Source organism: Pelodiscus sinensis, chromosome 9 (genome assembly GCF_052426305.1).
Source record: "Pelodiscus sinensis isolate ZL-2025 chromosome 9, ASM5242630v1, whole genome shotgun sequence".
NCBI classification, from domain to species: domain Eukaryota; kingdom Metazoa; phylum Chordata; order Testudines; family Trionychidae; genus Pelodiscus; species Pelodiscus sinensis.
In genome coordinates, this window is record NC_143060.1 from 31,103,723 (window position 1) to 31,122,417 (window position 18,695).

At 47.6% G+C, this 18,695-nt stretch overlaps 1 protein-coding gene across 9 annotated transcripts in view; it reads right to left on the minus strand.

Annotated features, from left to right (window-relative positions):
- Nucleotides 1-18,695, minus strand: part of TTLL7 (tubulin tyrosine ligase like 7) — a 144,708-nt gene that overhangs the window by 65,293 nt on the left and 60,720 nt on the right. For all 9 annotated transcript variants that reach the window (XM_025183193.3, XM_006120299.5, XM_025183191.3 and 6 more), the window contains 3 exons: nucleotides 17,896-18,112; nucleotides 1,529-1,693; nucleotides 675-833 (listed from right to left, as the gene is read on the minus strand). In XM_025183193.3, coding sequence (XP_025038978.3) covers nucleotides 675-833; nucleotides 1,529-1,693; nucleotides 17,896-18,112 — 541 coding nt within the window. The remainder of the gene's footprint in view (nucleotides 1-674; nucleotides 834-1,528; nucleotides 1,694-17,895; nucleotides 18,113-18,695) is intronic.

Here is an 18,695-nt window from a genome sequence, read left to right on the forward strand (position 1 = left end):
TTGTGGACTTTAAAGTGGCCATAACCTCAGATCTACATCGGTTGTAAAATACAACATCTGGAGCAAAACAGTATCCTTCCCTTACCCCAAACTTCCCAACCCCCAGGATTATTCAAGGGCATCAATTCAATAATAGGGCAGAGTGTAGGTTGTGTGTCACTATATGCCAAAGTAAAAACCTAGCTGCATCTATGCTACAGTGTGTAGCTACATGTGTCAGTTAAAAGGTTCTGGCAGTGGGAAGTAAGTGGGGAAAATCTGAGACTGAGTGTTCTTTCCTGCTACCCCCTCTGCCCACTGTCAGTCTTTTCCTGTGGCAGGTAAAAGCTCTAATGGAGGCAAGGGAACAGGATACTGCTAAAAACAACAGAGTAGATAATGAGGCATAGTGTGGGTGAATAGAGAGCTGTAGAGTAGCGTTTGTACTCACTCTACTAATCTAAGTTTATTTTGTGCTGGGGGGAGGGCAACCCATGTATATTTGGTGCTGGAAGAAGCATGCAGTGTACATATAACGTCAGAAGGATGAGTGTCATCTATTTAATTAGCAGTACAGTTCTCTCCCTACAGTGCTTTGAGTTTTCCTTCGGATTTTCCCCATGAAGGCATAGGCTAGGCTTCACAGTCCTTCGTTTTCTATAAGCACGCTTTACATTCCAACAAAAGTGCTGTACCTCCAGGAGCCATGGTTTTAGTTTCCTGTCCAGCAGAATATCAAATCCCAGTACTTCAAAACAGACACTGTCACTTCCTGGAGCTTGGCCTGGTCTGCACATACGATACGCATGAAGGACGTGTGGCTCTGCTACTATGAGAGTCTTCACCACTAGTTCCTGTGGGGATTTTTCACAAAGTCATGTTACAACTGCAGGGAATGATATCAAGATTTTTTTCATATTCAAGTCCTCTTATACATGCATGACTACAGGAATTGTCTAGACCTGTCATATGTGGTTATGAAAAGATCAAACAAATTATTGCTATATTTTTAAAGCAAATTGAGGGAATTATACAAACAAATCAATTTTAAGGGATTTAAGCATACATTTAATCTTTAATTTAAGCAGATATTGAAAATAGCATTGTCTAATTTTGCCCTGCCTTATATCATATGCAACTCCAATCTTATTAAGAGTTACGTGACATATAGGACACAACAAAGTTTTCTCCACATTTATCACTATCTCCCTGCTATTCTTATCACAACTAATTCACTCTGTCCTGCATTGTCTAGCAAAATAACTTCAGTGCTAGCCTTGCAGAAAAATGCCTCTCCATAAGGAATAGTAATTCAGTCTGAAAGCTGTCCTACTTATAAGCCTTAAAAAATATCAAACAAAAATATCAAATACCAATTTACAGTCTGTGTTTTGTGGTGTACTGTATATTATTGAGAGCTCTGGTTGATAAAGCTGACATACACATCGTGGTTTCCAAGCAAAATCTAAAGATGACAGGCAACATTAATTTTCTAAATTAATATTCTTTATAGACATAAATCATTAAGTGCACATTAGTTTTATCTTACTGAAATATCACTCCAGAATTTGGAAACATCAAGATGATTTGTTTGTAGAAACTCAGTAAACCATTTTATGGAACGTTTACTGCCTTTATCTTCTGTTTCATCCCGTTCAAAGCGCTCATTATGTTTATTCACAGAATAGTTGGTGAGATGCATATACAACTGGCTCTGGAAACAGGGAAAGGTATCAGATATCTCATAAATACTCATCCAGAACATGTGCTTCAAAATAAAGAAATTTAAAAAGAAAATCTAAAAAATTTAATGTTATATAATCCATGACATATTGTAATGTGTATTTCTATTAATCACATAAATTCATGTTTTGAGTTTCATATACCATTTAATGAAATAAACCCACTTTCGTTGCATGAAAGTGTTATTAAGTTCTTGGGAAGACTTGTATTCTGAATGTTACAGCCCTGATAAATCAAAACACTTAAGCAAATGTTTAAATTTAATTCAACTGAAGTCAATGGGACTACTTAGTATATGTTTAACTTTGTTGGACTGGGACCTATGTGTGTTGCCAATCTTTATGTGTCTATACAAAAACAGTAACAAGAGAAAAGTGTCTACAGAGCAATTAACATACAGAACGGTTACATGCCCACTATGGGTACGTCTAGACCGCAAGCTTCTTTTGAAAGAAGCTTTTTTGAAAGAGAGCATCAACACCTCAAAACCAGATCAAAAAAGCTATCTGATTTTTCAAAAGAGAGCTTCCAGACTGCATGGATGCTCTCTCGAAAGAAAGCCCTGATTGCTATTCGCAGAATGGCCACTAGGGCACCTGTACTTTTTTCAATTGCCTCTTCTTTCGAAAAAGTCTCTGTTCTGCATCCACACACGCCTTTTTTTTTTTTTTTTTTTTTTTTTTTTTGAAAGAGCTCTTTTGAAAATGCAGTTTGGACGCAAGTGAAGTTTTTTTGAAAAAAAGGGCAGTTTTTTTTCCAAAAAAACAATGTAGTTTAGACATACCCTATAAGAAGTGTCAGGAAAATGTTACCAAGTATTTGACCACCTGCCTCATTCTGAGACAAATCCCCTTTCAGAGTTCATGATACTCTGTGTATAAGACATATTCTCATGAAGAAGATTCTGTTTATCTCCTGACAAATATATACTGAATGTTAACACTATTCCCCCACCTGTGCAGTTGTGAGTAAGGCTCAGGATTGGCTTCTGCCACTCAACCACTGTAGCCCAATAATGCTTGTTTTTATTTTATATTGCAAATGTAAACAAGAGTTGATTTGTGTATCTAATTGTGTGTAGCAGTTCAAAATAGAATTGAACTGATCAGATTGGGAGCTTGGGCAGGAGCAGGGGACGCACAAGGCCCAAAAAGGACTAGCAAGGAGATAAACATTGAATAAAAACAAAACCAGTTTTCAAAATGGACACAAATTCAAGGGTATTTTCAAAATAACATTTTTTATTGTTAACAGAACTTGTTTCCTGATGAACCATTTTAACTAGCTTAAATTTAACAATGTACTGCTTTTCCATTTTATAAGTCACTGATTTATGTGCATGTTCTTCCCATGTGAGCATTAATCAGCCTATGTGCTGCCCTACCACACAAGTCTTACCTTATTACTTTATCGAGGGCCAGTAAATGTTGCTACATCTTTTTGCCCAATTCCATTTAATGTGATAAAAGGAGACAACTCAAGCTCTCCGTATTTCACCACACAATTACTTTTATTTGAAAAATTTAATAGCTTAATTTCAGGTAAACTACCAATTTACTGGGTTAACACTATGCAAAACAGTTTTCTCGTATGGTTTCTAATTTCTGTTGTGAGTATCAGATCAAAGCCCATAGTCTTGACTAGCTGCAGATGCCGTCTTTCCAAATATGCCAACTATCTTAACTAAATGCAATTGTTCTACAGATGATGATGAAATGAAAGCTTGGATATTAGTTAAATCATTTAACAATCTTCACTCTAAAAATGGGTTTTTGGATTATTAAAGATGAGCCAGGTAATTCAAAAGCTATGCAAGTAATAGATGCATTGTGGCAATAGCAGATTTGAGAAAACAGCAAAAAGCAGTTCTAGAAGGTCCAAACTAAAGGAAAAAAGTCCTTGCATAACAATGCTAGAAAAGAAAGTGCTGAAGTAGGCAGTACCAGAAGAACTCTGGCGGTCCCCCCCCCCAACCCCCTCATTTTCCCAGACACAGAGCATATTTCAGTGACACTGGCAGGATATTAATACAAACACTATTCCAGGCAACCAGTTCTGAATACAAATTTTGATAATTACATGGAAAAAATGAGGGGAAGCTAGATTTAATGATGACTATTAACAGAAGCAATGGACAAAGTAATTTTATGCAAAATCTTATGTGAAATCACACAGCTAATGCCTTAGCATTTGAAAACAATTATCAGGAGATGAAATGTGAGAAAGATCACCCACTGTTGAACTAATACTAAGGGCTCTGCCAATGTTGTATCTAAGAATATGTCTACACTGCCACCCTAGTTCGAACTAGGGTGGCTAATGTAGGCATTCGAACTTGCAAATGAAGCCCGGGATTTAAATATCCCGGGCTTCATTTGCATGTTCCCGGGCACCGCCATTTTTAAATGCCCTGTAGTTCGAACTACCTGCCCGCGGCTACACGCGGCACGAACTAGGTAGTTTGAATTAAAGCTCCTAATTCGAACTACTGTTACTCCTCCCGCAATTGCAGGAGGAGTAACAGTAGTTCGAATTAGGAGCTTTAATTCAAACTACCTAGTCCATTTGAATTAGGGTGGCAGTGTAGACATACCCTAAAAGAGTAAGGGCATTACTGGAGCTATACTGCTGTATTCCCTTAGCAATGGTCAATGAATAGAGGTGTGATGCCTGCAGAGATCAGAAGCAGGAATAACATCTCCTCAGGGGCTCAGACAAGAGTAGTTACTACAAATACAGTATGGGCTCTACTCACTGTGATCTACTGCAGAGGTGTGGAGTGAGGTTTATGACCTATCACAGCAAAAACAGGCCCTGTGAGACAGTAAGCACTGGCAGCAGAAAATTGTACATCCCAGCATCAGAGCAAACTGGCTGCCAAGTTATAACTGAATACTCCAAAGGAGAAGGAAGAGGGAAGGAGAGTAAGAAAGGGGAAAAAGGCTTTCCTCACTCACTGGTAACCCACCAAACCCCTACTGAGGCGGCCATAATTTGGCCCATGAAATGGGCATAGGTCTGGAATAGGGAAGCTGGCATGACAACAGGTTTCCTATGCAACGTATTATTGCAAGAACTGAAATCACCAGGATATCTCAAAATTACTTGCTTCTCAGTACCCACGTCCATTCTGGTCTATGCCACTCAGGGTATGTCTACACTACAGCGCTAATTCGAACTAACTTAGTTGGAATTAGTTAATTCGAACTAAGCTAATTCGAACTAACGCATCTAGAACTAAAAACTAGTTCGAATTAGCGTTTTGCTAATTCAAACTAGCGCGTCCACACTGATTGGACGCAGGGGCGCATTTAAGGGTGGCTGAAACTGGTTCTGGCAGGGCATCAGGTCAGTAGTTGCTTTGTGTGGCTGCTGTCTGAGGCTATCTGAGGCTCGTGCTTAAAGGGACCCCCGGACAGCCGGTTCTCAGCTTTTCCTGCTTCCTTGCCAACCTCACCGAGGGACAGCAAAGCGTTGGTCTCTGTGCCCGTCTGTGTCGGTGCTTCCCTTCGGGGACGCCGCCGCAGGTGGCAACATGGAGCCAGAGCTCGCCCTGCACCTTCTGGTGCACTTTCTGGACTTGCTGCTGCAAGCCTGCCAGCAATGGCTCGAGGCTTCCTGGCACCACCTGGTGCACGTCAGCCCCCTGCCTCTCCACCTGGCCGCCCTGGGGGCCGTGGAGGAGCTGCGGCAGCGCCCCGGCACCAGCGTGCAGCGACTGGTGGGACCGCATCGTCCTGGAGCGCTGGGAAGACCGACAGTGGACCCAGAATTTCAGGATGAGGAGGGACACCTTCCTGGAGCTCTGCGAGTGGCTCGCCCCTGCTCTGCGCAGAAGGGACACTCGCATGAGGCCCGCCATCCCCCTCCAGAAGCGGGTGGCCATCGCCCTCTGGAAGCTCTCCACGCCGGACAGCTACCGATCCGTCGGGAACCAGTTCGGCGTGGGGAGATCCACTGTCAGAGCGGTGCTCATGCAGGTACGGCACTCGTCGGCCACTGAGCCGGGGGTGGAGGGGGGCTGAAAGGAGGGGATGGGCCGCCCCAGGGACAAAGGGGGGGAGGGAGGAGGCGAAAGCGCCCCGCACCGGAGGGGTCGGTCTGTCCCGGCCGTACTACACGCCGCCAGAGGATTGCTTCCGAGAGTGGGGCGCGGGGCACTGCCAGGGCACGAATGCTCCCAGCCACCCGGGCGCCCCACTGATTGGCGCTTTGCTGCGTCTCTCTCCGCAGGTGGTCAAGGCCATCAACCGGGTGCTGCTCCGCAGGGTGGTCCGCCTCGCCGACCCGGACGCCGTCATCCGAGGATTCAGCGCCCTCAGCTTCCCCAACTGCGGGGGGGCCATCGACGGGATGCACATCCCTATCCGTGCCGTGGAACACCAGGCCTCCCGGTACGTCAACTGCAAGGGGTACTTCTCCGTGATCCTGCAGGCCATGTGTGACCACCGGGGACAGTTCACGGACATTAATGTGGGCTGGTCTGGCAAAGCACACGACGCCCGGGTGTACCGCAACTCCTCCGTGTGCCAGCGGCTGCAGGACGGGACCTTCTTCCCCGACCGCCACATCAGGGTCGGGGATGTGGACATGCCCGTGTGCCTGCTGGGGGATGCCGCCTACCCACTGCAGCTGTGGCTGATGAAGCCCTACACGGGGCACCTCAATCCCTCCTGCCAGGCCTTCAATTCCAGGATGACCAGGGCCCGCATCGTGGTGGAGGGGGCCTTCGGGCGACTGAAAGCCCGCTTTCGATGCCTCCTCACCCATCTGGACCTGGCCGAGCACAACATCCCTCCCGTGGTGGCAGCATGTTGTGTGCTCCACAATTTATGTGAGAGAAAGGGGGAGGCTTTCCTGCCAGCCTGGATGGCTGAGGCTGACCACATGGCTGGCCACTACGGTCAGCCCTGCACCGCCGCCGTCCAGGAAGCCCAGCGGGGGGCCGTCCGGATCCGGGAAGCCCTGCGGGAGAGCTTCCTGGTGGAGGAGGAGGACTGACCTCTCCCTGCATGCTCCACTGGGGCCTTCTTCCACCCTACCCCCTTCCGCTTTCCCCTCTCTACCTACTGTCAAATAAAGACACCTGTTTTTCAAACAAAAATGTCTTTTTATTTAACATAACTGGGGTGGGGGGAGGGAGGAAGGAGGGTGAAAGAGGGGAGGGGGAAACCTGGGACGAGGGAGCTGGAAGGGGAGGGAAGGGAGGGAAGGGAGGAAGGGAAAGGAAAGCTCAGGGGTGGGGGTCCGGCTGCCTCTCCTGTCTCGCAACACTGCGGGTCCGGGGGCATTGGTGGGGAATGGTTGTGGAGGGTGGGGCAGGAGGGACGGGGGGTGTGGAGGAAGCAGGAGCGGGAGCAGGAGGGGGAGCAGAGGGAGAAGGAGGAATTGGGAAGCGGTCGAGCAGGCTCTGGAGGTGGCCTCACAGGGCACGGCCCTGCTCCTCCAGTGCCTCCAAGCTCCTCCGGCGCAGCCTCAGGTCCTCCTGGACCCAGTGGTTCTGGATACGGAGCTGTTGCTCCAGGAACTGGAGGTGCCGCCTCTGGTACTCCTCCTGGTTCCTGGCTCTCCTGCTGGCCCGGGCGTGGACGGCTGCTGCCGGCGGGGTGGTGCGCCCTGCAGTCCCAGGTGCTGCGACTGTGGTGAAACAAGAACAGCGGTCAATTACCCCAGGGGCCCAGGTGTGTGAAACCCAGCTCCCCTCTGCAAGGCCAGGGCCCCTGCAGGATCCCCAGCTGCTGCTCCGTGGTGGGCAAGGCCCAGGCGCACAGTCCCTGGGCTCCCTCTCGCCCCAGCCCCCTGTACACATAAGGAGAGCACGATGGTACTCACATGTGGTCACCTCCCCAGCCTCGGATGACACAGGCGAGCGGCTCTGTGGGGTGCCTCAGGGGTCCCGGGTCCTGGGCAGGCTGCCGGCAGGCTCCTGGCTCTCGGAGCCCTCCTCCTCCTCCTCCGTCTCTGGGAGCGGTCCCTCTGCCCCGGGGTCTATCACGTCCCAGGGGGCAGGGACGGCATGAGCCCCCAGGAGGCGGTCCAGAGGCTGGAAGTGGGGGCACGCCTCCGGGTCAGCCCCTGGCAGGCAGGCCTGGGAGTAGGACTGCCGCAGGTCCTTGATTTTCCAGCGTACCTGCTCCCGGCTGCGCTGGTGGCCCCTGGCGGCCAGGCTGGCAGCCATTCGGCGGTAGACTGCCGTGTTCCTGTGGCTAGTGCGGAGATCGTGGACATTGGAGGCTTCTCCCCAAACCTCGATGAGGTCCACGATCTCCGCACTAGACCACGCGGGCGCCTGCCTCTTGCGGCCCCAGGCAGAGGGGGAGGGCTGAGTGGCATCGGGTGGCTGGCTCATGGGGTGTCAGCTGCTGGGTGTGCTGGCACGGGTGCTGGCAGCCTTGCAACTGGCACAAATTGTGTAGCCAGCCCGTGGCCCTTTAAGGACTCCGGGGCCGGGAGGGGGGCAGTAGAGTTTCCCTGGTGTTGGTCAGAGTGGCCACCAGGGCAAGCTGGGAAGGGCTAGCCTCCCACTAGTTCGAATTAAGGGTCTACACAGCCCTTAATTCGAACTAGTAGGCTTAATCCTCATGGAATGAGGATTACCTAGTTCGAACTAAGCGCTCCGTTAGTTCGAATTAAATTCGAACTAACGGAGCGCTAGTGTATCGCCTATGAAAGTTAGTTCGAACTAACGTCCGTTACTTCGAACTAACTTTGTAGTGTAGATATACCCTCAGAGAGTGTCCTAAAACTCCTAGGCTGTGTCTAGACTGGCCAGTTTGCCAGCTGTCTACACTGGCCGCTTGAATTTCTGCAAGAACACTGACGGTCTCATGTAAGAAATCAGTGCTTCTTGAGGAAATACTATGCTGCTCCCATTCGGGCATAAGTCCTTTTGCGCAAAAGCTTTTGCACAAAAGGGCCAGTGTAGACAACTCAGATTTGTTTTGCGCAAAAAAGCCCCAATCGCAAAAATGGTGATCAGAGGTTTTTTGCGCAAAAGCGTGTCTAGATTGGCCATGGATGCTTTTGCGCAAAAGTGCTTTTTGCATTAAAGCGTCCATGCCAATCTGGACGCACAGCTTGCTTTGTCGACAGAACTGAATGTGTCTAAACGCTCTATGTCGACAGAAGTTTTGTCGACAGTATCTGTCGACAAAACTTCCGTCGACAAAACCCTGTAGTCTAGACGTACCCTTGGAGACAGAGGGTTGCCAGATGTCCAGTTTTCCACTAGAAAGCCCAGTTGAAAAGGGACCGTGGAACTCTGAGATGCTAAAAGTCCAGTCCATGGCACAACAGGGCTAAGGTCAGTTCCACACCCAGCTCTGTGTGGCTCCCTGAAGCTGCCAGCATGTCCCCTCTCCAGCTCTTAGGCTCAGGGATAGCCAGGGAATACTGTACATTGCCCCTGCCCCAAACTACAACCAATGGGAGCTGTGGGTGCCTGTAGCTGGGGAAATGTGCAGAGTTGCCTGCTACACCTCTGCCTAGGATCCAGATGGAAGACATGATGCCACCTCTGGGAGCTCCAGAGCCTATGTCCCCTCCTACAGCCCTACTCCCTGCCCCAGCCCAGAGCCCTCTCCTGAACTCAAACTTCCTCCCACAGCCTCTACCCCATGCCGCATCCTCACCCCCATGCCAACCTTGGCTCCCTTCTATACTCCTATCCTTTAGCTGAGCCATGACCCCCTGCCACACCTAAACTCCCTCCCAGAGCCTACACCCCATGCCCCTTAACCTAGCCCTGACCCTCTTTCAGCACTCCAAACCCCACACCAGAGCCTGCACCCCCAGCTGGAGGCCTCACCTCTTCCCACACCCCAACCTCCGGCCCAGCCCAGTGAAAATGAGTGATAAGGGGACAGTGAGGGAGGGGAAAGGCAGGACATGGGGGGCAGTGTCTTGGAAAAGTTGCAGGGCAGGAAAAAGAGTTTTCTTTTTTTGCAGTCAGAAAGTTGGCGACCCTTTGGAGACACTATACAATGAGTAAAATTAATATGTCTCTCTCATGATTTGGTGCATTCCCCAAGTTTTTAGGTAAAGCAGCCACATACATATGTAACCCCCAAGGAGATTGCTTGGATTCCTGAGGCTTTGTCTGCTGGCAGCTCAGGGAGAGGCACTCTGAGTTTGCCTTGGCTCCCCCTCCCTACCAGGGCCAGAGTCTGCCCGGCAACCCATGGGGAGTGAGATGCCCCTCCCAGGGGGAAGGAGAGACCATTGTTGAGGGGAGTCTGGAGCCAGCCAGAAAAAGGGGAGGACTGAGTGTGTGGGAGCTAGTAAGCCCCAGGCCTGCATGCAGGGTTCCCCCTGAGAACTAGCCTCTAGGGATCCCTCAGCTGGGTTTATGTCTCCACTGTGATTCCCAGTTGTGGAGTTTGCTGGGAGGCTTCCCCAGCCAGGCTGAGTTGGCTCTCCAGCTCCCTGGGTGAGAGAGTCACTGCATGGTCAGCTCGGCTCTAGCAGCAAGTTCAGGGGCTGCTGCCTGCTGTGTGGGTCTGGAGGCTGGGCTGGGAGGCTATAGTTTTGAATTTTGGTGCAGTTGCGTGGTCTGCATCTTGAGCCCTGCACCCCTTCACGGTGAGGGGAAATTCTGGGACCGAAGCAGCCTGGTTCCTGCTTGAAGAGGACCCCTGTGAGAAGAGAGCAGCCCCTTTGCAGAGACTGAGTCATCTCTCAACCTGAGGCTCATTCATGGAGTGTGTGAGTGCACCAATTTTTAGTTAGTAAGTCAGGGAATTTGGGGATTTTATTACCTGCAGCCTATTAAACTGTGGAGGGATTTACTGCCTTCTCCCATGTGTGAGTCCTTTGGGCTGTACTGGACCTAGTCAGCCCCACTGCTAAACCTCTGCAGAGAAGGATTGTGTGGTCAACAGTCATCAAGGGCCCCAACAAAGTACGCGTACCAACGGGACACTAACTTCACAGTTGCAGGGCACCGGTGACCCTAAAAATAATGTTTTACCCTGTTCTGTTATAATTGTCTCCTGTTTAATATAATTGTGTTTATTATAGTGTATGTGTTTGTGTTATTTTCTGGGAGTCTCCAACTATCTGGCGAATACGTGGGGATTATCCTGGGCTAGAATTTTCCTCCCAAGCTGCCCTGGCAACCCTGCTAGGAAGGAGTGAGGGGGGTGGAGGCACCGCCAAGTACATCAATCAGAAAGAATAAAATTGAGTAGGTGGCGGGATCCAGAAGAACCCAGACCTATCCATCCGAACCTGAAAGGAGATTGGCTCTAAAAGAAGGTAACCAGGTGGAGAGGGGGCGCTACATTGGAGGCACCGCTGGGATCCCGTCTTTTAAACTCATACCTTATATACACTCCTGCTGTCTTCCTGGGATATTAAGTAAATTCCCAGTATGGATTATCAGAAGAGGCTTATAGCTTGGTGTGAGCTGGAGGGAGCTGACCCTGAACGCCACTTTCTGCTCACTAATGTACCCACTGAATGGGAAATTAGACAAATTGAAGATGAGATTGCTAATGTCAGAGAATGGGGAACCTGTGTGGTTCGGAGTCAGATGAAAGCACAAGGGGAAGCTACTTTATCTCTTCTTGTAGAGAGCAAGATTATACTGTCTACTGTAGTGACTCCCCATGTAATTCTGCCAGATGGAGAGAAGGACGGATGGAAGGTGACCATTCAAACACAATCACGTTTTCCCTCCCCATCTGCCCCACCATCTGAAACTAATGGTTTTCAGTCCAAATTGGGGAACTTCCTTATGCAGGAAGGGAAGACCATGACTGAATTAAGGACTCTTTTGGGAAGTAGTCCTGTGCCTCCTTCCAGTTCTACAGACCAAATAATTTTTGCTATGGGAAAAGCAATAGGGGAGTCCATAAAGACAGCATATGAATCAGGCCCTTACAGAAAACTGAAGTTCTTTTCAGGCATTAAACCTGTGCCTGTAGGGGAAGATGACTATGACACTTGGAGACATCAACTAAATCAGGTGATGCAGGAATGGCAATGTAGTGAGGCTGAAAAGAGGAAACGTGTGGCAGAAAGCCTGCGAGGACCTGCAGGGAATGTAATCTGTGCATTAAAAGCCAGCAAGCCTGTTGCCACTGTTGATGACTATCTCTCGGCGATGGAGGATGCCTTTGGGAGCCTAGAGACTGGGGAAGACCTCTACTTTCAGTTTCGATCCTGTTACCAACATTCAGGTGAAAAACTATCTTCCTATCTTCACAGATTGGAACCATCCCTTCAACTGTGCATCCGCCGTAAAGGCACTGAAAGGAGCAAGGAACACCGAGTACGACTAGAACAGGTCATACGAGGTGCCATTTATGATGATTTTCTAATTATGAAATTGAAACTTGCAGACCGATTGGACAGTCCTCCAGAATTCCACCAACTGCTGCGAGAAGTCCGGGAGGAGGAGGAAAAGAGAACGGTTAGAGAGAGGAATAAGATCTCAGTGAGCCAGACCGTTGGTCCTCAGAAACTGAAGGATGACCTTTGTCTGCCTACCACTGAGGACCTCCATCAACAGCTCAAAACCCTGACAGCACAGCTCACTGAATTTATGACGAGTAAGATGCCTCAGGGGTCACCTAGCGATATTCTTCCACCAACTTTGACAGAAAGGAAGTACCCTCCTTTTCACCCAGGGAGAAGGGACCCCAACAGAGAACCTGTAAAGAAAACCTTGGTGACCCTCCCAAGGAACAAGAGATTCTGCTACAGATGTGGCGAGGATGGGCACATTTCCACCCAGTGTGACAACCCAAGGAATGAAGAGAAGGTAGCGCAACGAAAAAAGAAGCTACAGGGAAACTCCCAAGGATCCCAGTAATGGAGCATACTGGGAGCCATTACAGTCAGAGCTCCACTAAGTTGTGTTATGAACAGCCTTCCTGGAGCCCATTCCCAGAAGGATTGATAGGCCCAGCAGCGGTAGTTAATGTGATGGTAGAAGGGATTCCCTGTAGGGCCCTGCTGGACAGTGGATCTCAGGTCACCATCATTACTAGAGAATTCCATCGGCAATTCCTCCCTCAAGTGAAGATCCATCCTCTAGAAGGATTGGCAATATGGGGCCTTAGCAATGCTAGTTACCCATATGATGGATATGTACTAGTGACTTTACGTTTTCCTGCAGAACTGGCTGGATGTCTCCAGGATTGTGATACTCTGGCTTTGATTTGTCCTGAGACACAAAATTCTGATGGCATTCCCATATTGATTGGAACCAACAGCAACATGTTCCAATCTTTGGCCACACTTTGTGGTCGTTTGGGCCAGAAGACCCCAGATGTGGTTCGCCCTCCATGGAGAGAACTGACCCTGGGCTCATCCACAATGCCTTCTGACCATGATAGCTCTGACGATGAATCTTTAGGGAAAGTAGTAAGAGTATCCAAAGCTGTTTTGTCCATACCCCCACATGGTGAGATTGACTTGAGGGGAAAACTTGAGAAGCACAGTAGCAGCCTTCCTCATACAGTAATGATGGAGTCCTCTGATGGAGATAACCTCCCTAGTGGTCTGATGGTTCTAAGAGGTTTATTGTCCTTACCACAGCTGGAAGAAGCTGGCATTATGGTCAGAATACGAAATGAAACCAACCATCCCATAGCCATCAGGAGAGGAATGGTATTGGCACGATTGTATAGAGTAGAGAGTGTTATGAGCCCTGCAGCTGCAGCCAGAAAGCCCTGTAAGGCATTGGATCCTGATCTTTTTAATTTTGGTGATTCTCCTGTATCTCCCAGTTGGAAAGACCGGTTAAAAAAGCAGTTAAGCGAGAGACCTAATGTGTTCTCCACTGAAGAATGGGATGTGGGGTGTGCCCTTAACATGGAACACACCATTCGTTTGGCAGATGACAGGCCTTTCAGGGAGAGGTCCCGAAGACTGGCACCTGCAGACATTGAGGATGTGAAAAAGCATATCCAAGAACTATTGGAAGCAGGAATAATTTCTGAATCCCGTAGCCCCTATGCATCCCCCATTGTGGTGGTGCGGAAGAAAAATGGGACTGTGCGCATGTGTGTGGACTATCGCACACTGAATAAAAGGACCATCCCAGATCAATACACTGTACCTAGGGTAGATGATGCCTTAGCTTGCCTAGCAGGAAGCAGATGGTTCTCTGTCTTAGATTTACGAAGCGGCTACTACCAGATCCCGATGAGCTCTGAAGACAAAGAGAAAACAGCTTTCATTTGTCCCTTGGGATTCTACCAGTTTGAGAGGATGCCCCAAGGTATCTCAGGAGCTCCTGCTACATTCCAGCGTTTGATGGAGAAGACAGTGGGGGATATGAATTTGTTAGAAGTGCTGGTGTATTTGGATGACTTAATTGTTTTTGGGATATCCTCTGATGAAGCTAGCGAAACAACTTATCTCCAGTACATTCAGAGTCTCAGGCGTGACTTGCGGGAAGCTTACAGACTGGCCTCCCAAGCAGCCACAAAAAGCAACCTTGCTAACAAGCAGAGATATGATAGTCGGGTCCGTGAACAGGATCTGCAGGTAGGAGACAGAGTCTTAATCCGAAATCTAGGTCTCACTGGAAAACATAAATTAGCTGACCGGTGGAATGCAGACACCTACATAGTGGTTGATAAGCTACCAGACTTGCCTGTATATCGCCTTAGGATGGAAAATGGAAAAAATGTTTGTAAGACTATTCACCGAAACCACCTCTTGCCAGTGGGGCAGTTAATAGGTGAAGAGAAAAATAGTGAATGTGGTTCCTCCCGGCGACCCATTACTCGTTCAAGACTAAGGAAGAAAGTTCCTGCAGAAAGAACCCTTACTGCACAACTTGAATCTGCTGAGGAGGCAGACAGTGAGTCTTTAACCTCCTCTGGAGAAAATGATCCTCATTCACAGAGTAGCAGTGAAGAGGAATTCTTCCCCTATTATCCAATACCTCCTATGCTTCATGAGCAGCTATGTGAGGTAGAAACTGTTAGAGAGGGAGAATCTGAGCCTCCTCTAGCTCAAATACTTAACCCTGAAGCTGCACCCTTTGTACCCCCTCAGTCAACAATACAGCATGAAGAGGCAAGTGGTTTACCAGCTAGGATGGTTCCACCTGTAGAGGATGTGGGAGAAGCCATGCAACCTGCAGAGAGGGAAATCATTGATTGTCCTGCAGTCATTACTGCTGAGAACCCTGAGAATGAAGAAGCTCCTGTACTTCGACGTTCAGAACGAGAGCGAAAACCTGTACAGAAACTCACCTATGATGTCCCAGGGTCCTCCACCTCTGTCCCTCTGCATTTAGTAAATAGATGGGTGCGGGTGGCCTATTATTGTTTGTGTCTGATAGTTAACAATGGAGACTCCAAGGTTAAGTCATTTATTTAAATATAGTAAGAATGTTATTAATGTAAATTGAATAACAATTTAATGTTTAAATTAATATTGTATGTGGACACAGCAATACTTACTTATTGGCTAATGATATTTATTGTCAACTAAACAATGTATACTATTACCTGATGGAAAGGACCTTGCATGTTTGTGGTTAAATGACCCTTGCCGAGGACGGCAAGAACTTTCGCACAGGGAGAGTGTAACCCCCAAGGAGATTGCTTGGATTCCTGGGGCTTTGTCTGCTGGCAGCTCAGGGAGAGGCACTCTGAGTTTGCCTTGGCTCCCCCTCCCTACCAGGGCCAGAGTCTGCCCGGCAACCCATGGGGAGTGAGATGCCCCTCCCAGGGGGAAGGAGAGACCATTGTTGAGGGGAGTCTGGAGCCAGCCAGAAAAAGGGGAGGACTGAGTGTGTGGGAGCTAGTAAGCCCCAGGCCTGCATGCAGGGTTCCCCCTGAGAACTAGCCTCTAGGGATCCCTCAGCTGGGTTTATGTCTCCACTGTGATTCCCAGTTGTGGAGTTTGCTGGGAGGCTTCCCCAGCCAGGCTGAGTTGGCTCTCCAGCTCCCTGGGTGAGAGAGTCACTGCATGGTCAGCTCGGCTCTAGCAGCAAGTTCAGGGGCTGCTGCCTGCTGTGTGGGTCTGGAGGCTGGGCTGGGAGGCTATAGTTTTGAATTTTGGTGCAGTTGCGTGGTCTGCATCTTGAGCCCTGCACCCCTTCACGGTGAGGGGAAATTCTGGGACCGAAGCAGCCTGGTTCCTGCTTGAAGAGGACCCCTGTGAGAAGAGAGCAGCCCCTTTGCAGAGACTGAGTCATCTCTCAACCTGAGGCTCATTCATGGAGTGTGTGAGTGCACCAATTTTTAGTTAGTAAGTCAGGGAATTTGGGGATTTTATTACCTGCAGCCTATTAAACTGTGGAGGGATTTACTGCCTTCTCCCATGTGTGAGTCCTTTGGGCTGTACTGGACCTAGTCAGCCCCACTGCTAAACCTCTGCAGAGAAGGATTGTGTGGTCAACAGTCATCAAGGGCCCCAACAAAGTACGCGTACCAACGGGACACTAACTTCACAGTTGCAGGGCACCGGTGACCCTAAAAATAATGTTTTACCCTGTTCTGTTATAATTGTCTCCTGTTTAATATAATTGTGTTTATTATAGTGTATGTGTTTGTGTTATTTTCTGGGAGTCTCCAACTATCTGGCGAATACGTGGGGATTATCCTGGGCTAGAATTTTCCTCCCAAGCTGCCCTGGCAACCCTGCTAGGAAGGAGTGAGGGGGGTGGAGGCACCGCCAAGTACATCAATCAGAAAGAATAAAATTGAGTAGGTGGCGGGATCCAGAAGAACCCAGACCTATCCATCCGAACCTGAAAGGAGATTGGCTCTAAAAGAAGGTAACCAGGTGGAGAGGGGGCGCTACACATATTTCCACAAGTAAGTACATGTGAGGTGGCTGTTGCTATTTGGGTTCTGCTGTTCACTCCTCTCTTCCACTGAATAAGCATTGCTCTGTAGATGTCATTGTTTCTGATAATACAGGCAGTCCCCGGGTTACATGGATCCGACTTACATCGGCTCCCTACTTACAAACGGGGTGAGGCAACCCCGCACTAGCTGCTTCCCCCCAGCAGACCAGGGAGACGCGGAGCGGCTTGTCTCAGCAGACATCTCAGCTTGAGAATAAAGGACTGAGGGAAGTGAGGTGTGGGAGAATAAAACTGAGCTCTGGAGAAATGTTTGGCTAGAGTTTCCCCTACAATATGTACCAGTTCCGACTTACATACAAATTCAACTTAAGAACAAACCTACAGTCCCTATCTTGTACGTAACCCGGGGACTGCTTGTCCCCTTAAATCCACAGTAACTATTCCTCACTTGCAAAGACTGACTACTGACTGCAATAGCAACCATTATCAGTCCACATACCAGGTCTGATATCTTCTTGTCACTCTTCTGTACAGTATCTCAAGTCCCTGGCTGACATACTAGAAGGATTTAGCCCATTCAAATCAATGGCAATGTCTACACCAGCCCTCTAGTTCGAACTAGGGAGGCTAATGAGGGCGACTGAAGTTGCTAATGAAGCGCGGGATATTTAAATATCCCGCACTTGATTAGCATAATCCCGGCTGGTCGCCATTTTGGAAACTAACTAGCCCGAAATAACTGCCCGCGTCTATACGTGGCAGAGAAGCGGGATTCTGAGTTAAACCCCTTAGTTCGAATTAACTGTCAAAACCTCATTCCATGAGGAGTCGCCCTCATTAGCCTCCCTAGTTCGAACTAGGGGGCTAGTGTAGATGTACCCATAGACTTCAGTGATGCCCCTTTCTCATCACCAAAGACAAAGTTTTAATACATAAAACTCAATATAATAGTTGTTGATGGGATCCACTTTAGCTCTCCCTGCCCTAGGTTTGAATATTGATAATTGTTGTCTTTTTCTCTCTTTCTGGAAATAATTTTTTGGGGGATAACAAAAGAAGCAGAGTAGTTTGAAGAGTATTATATAGCCAATGAGGATATGTCAACAAGTGCTACCATTGCAGAGCCAATAATGAGTTAAATGTCTAGATGGCTGTATTTTAAACTTCTCATTTACAGTCTAATTTTTAAGCAAAAAGAAAGCCCTTGATTGGCAAATATAAAACTAATTCTGGATTTGAAAACCTAATCTAAATTATGGGTTAATATGGGCATTTATTTATTTTTTTCTCCAAATGCTAATCATGCTATGTATCTGGCAGTCATTCCATCATCACCCTACAAAATACTGAGTGCTATTACTGTAAGCAATACATTGAGACTATAATCCACTTACCAAATTAGAATCACTGGGAGGATGGTACTTCTCTGTGCCCATTCTCACAAGTCCATCATGATACAAAAATATTTTTAATGGATCACAGGATGTTACCAGAATGTACACTCGTAAATCAAACTTGTATCCTTCCATAAGAAATGGTTTGTCAAGGTATTCCTGAACAATCAAGTGATCCTGAGCTTGTAGTTTTTCTCCATTTCTTATCAGAGAGATTCTGGTTAAAACAAAGGTTAATTTAAAACACTGGCATTTGACACAACTCTTTGAAGTACATAGTTGACCAGCCAGAGAACCATCTTAATTCCGTTATTAATATAGATATTTGTGTATTTATTTGCATGGTACAGCAAATATGCCATTCACTTACATGTTTTTATTGCTTCCTATGCTTGACAGTGGTAAAATGGGATGAAGAATATCAATTCACCATTTAAAAATAACTTCTTCTACTATTCATTTTAGAGTTTGGAATAATGGATTTCTCTCTGCTGTTCAGAAATGCTAGGAAGAGTGACCAGTCAGTGGATTTTAAGATTTTTTCTTGCCATGCAGCTTAGAAGATACTTTCTTGAGTTCATCTTCTGCCCCAGATCTAGGTTTCAATGCTACTTTACTGCTGACCTGATTCCAATGGAACTACTTATAACCTGAGTTCAAGTAGTAGAATCAACCCTTACACACATTTACTTATCAACAGATTGGAAAATGTTAAGCCCGAAACATATACTTTTAAAATATTTAATATATTTCATGTTTCATATAACTAAGTGTCTGAGCTAACTGATATAATGAATTCC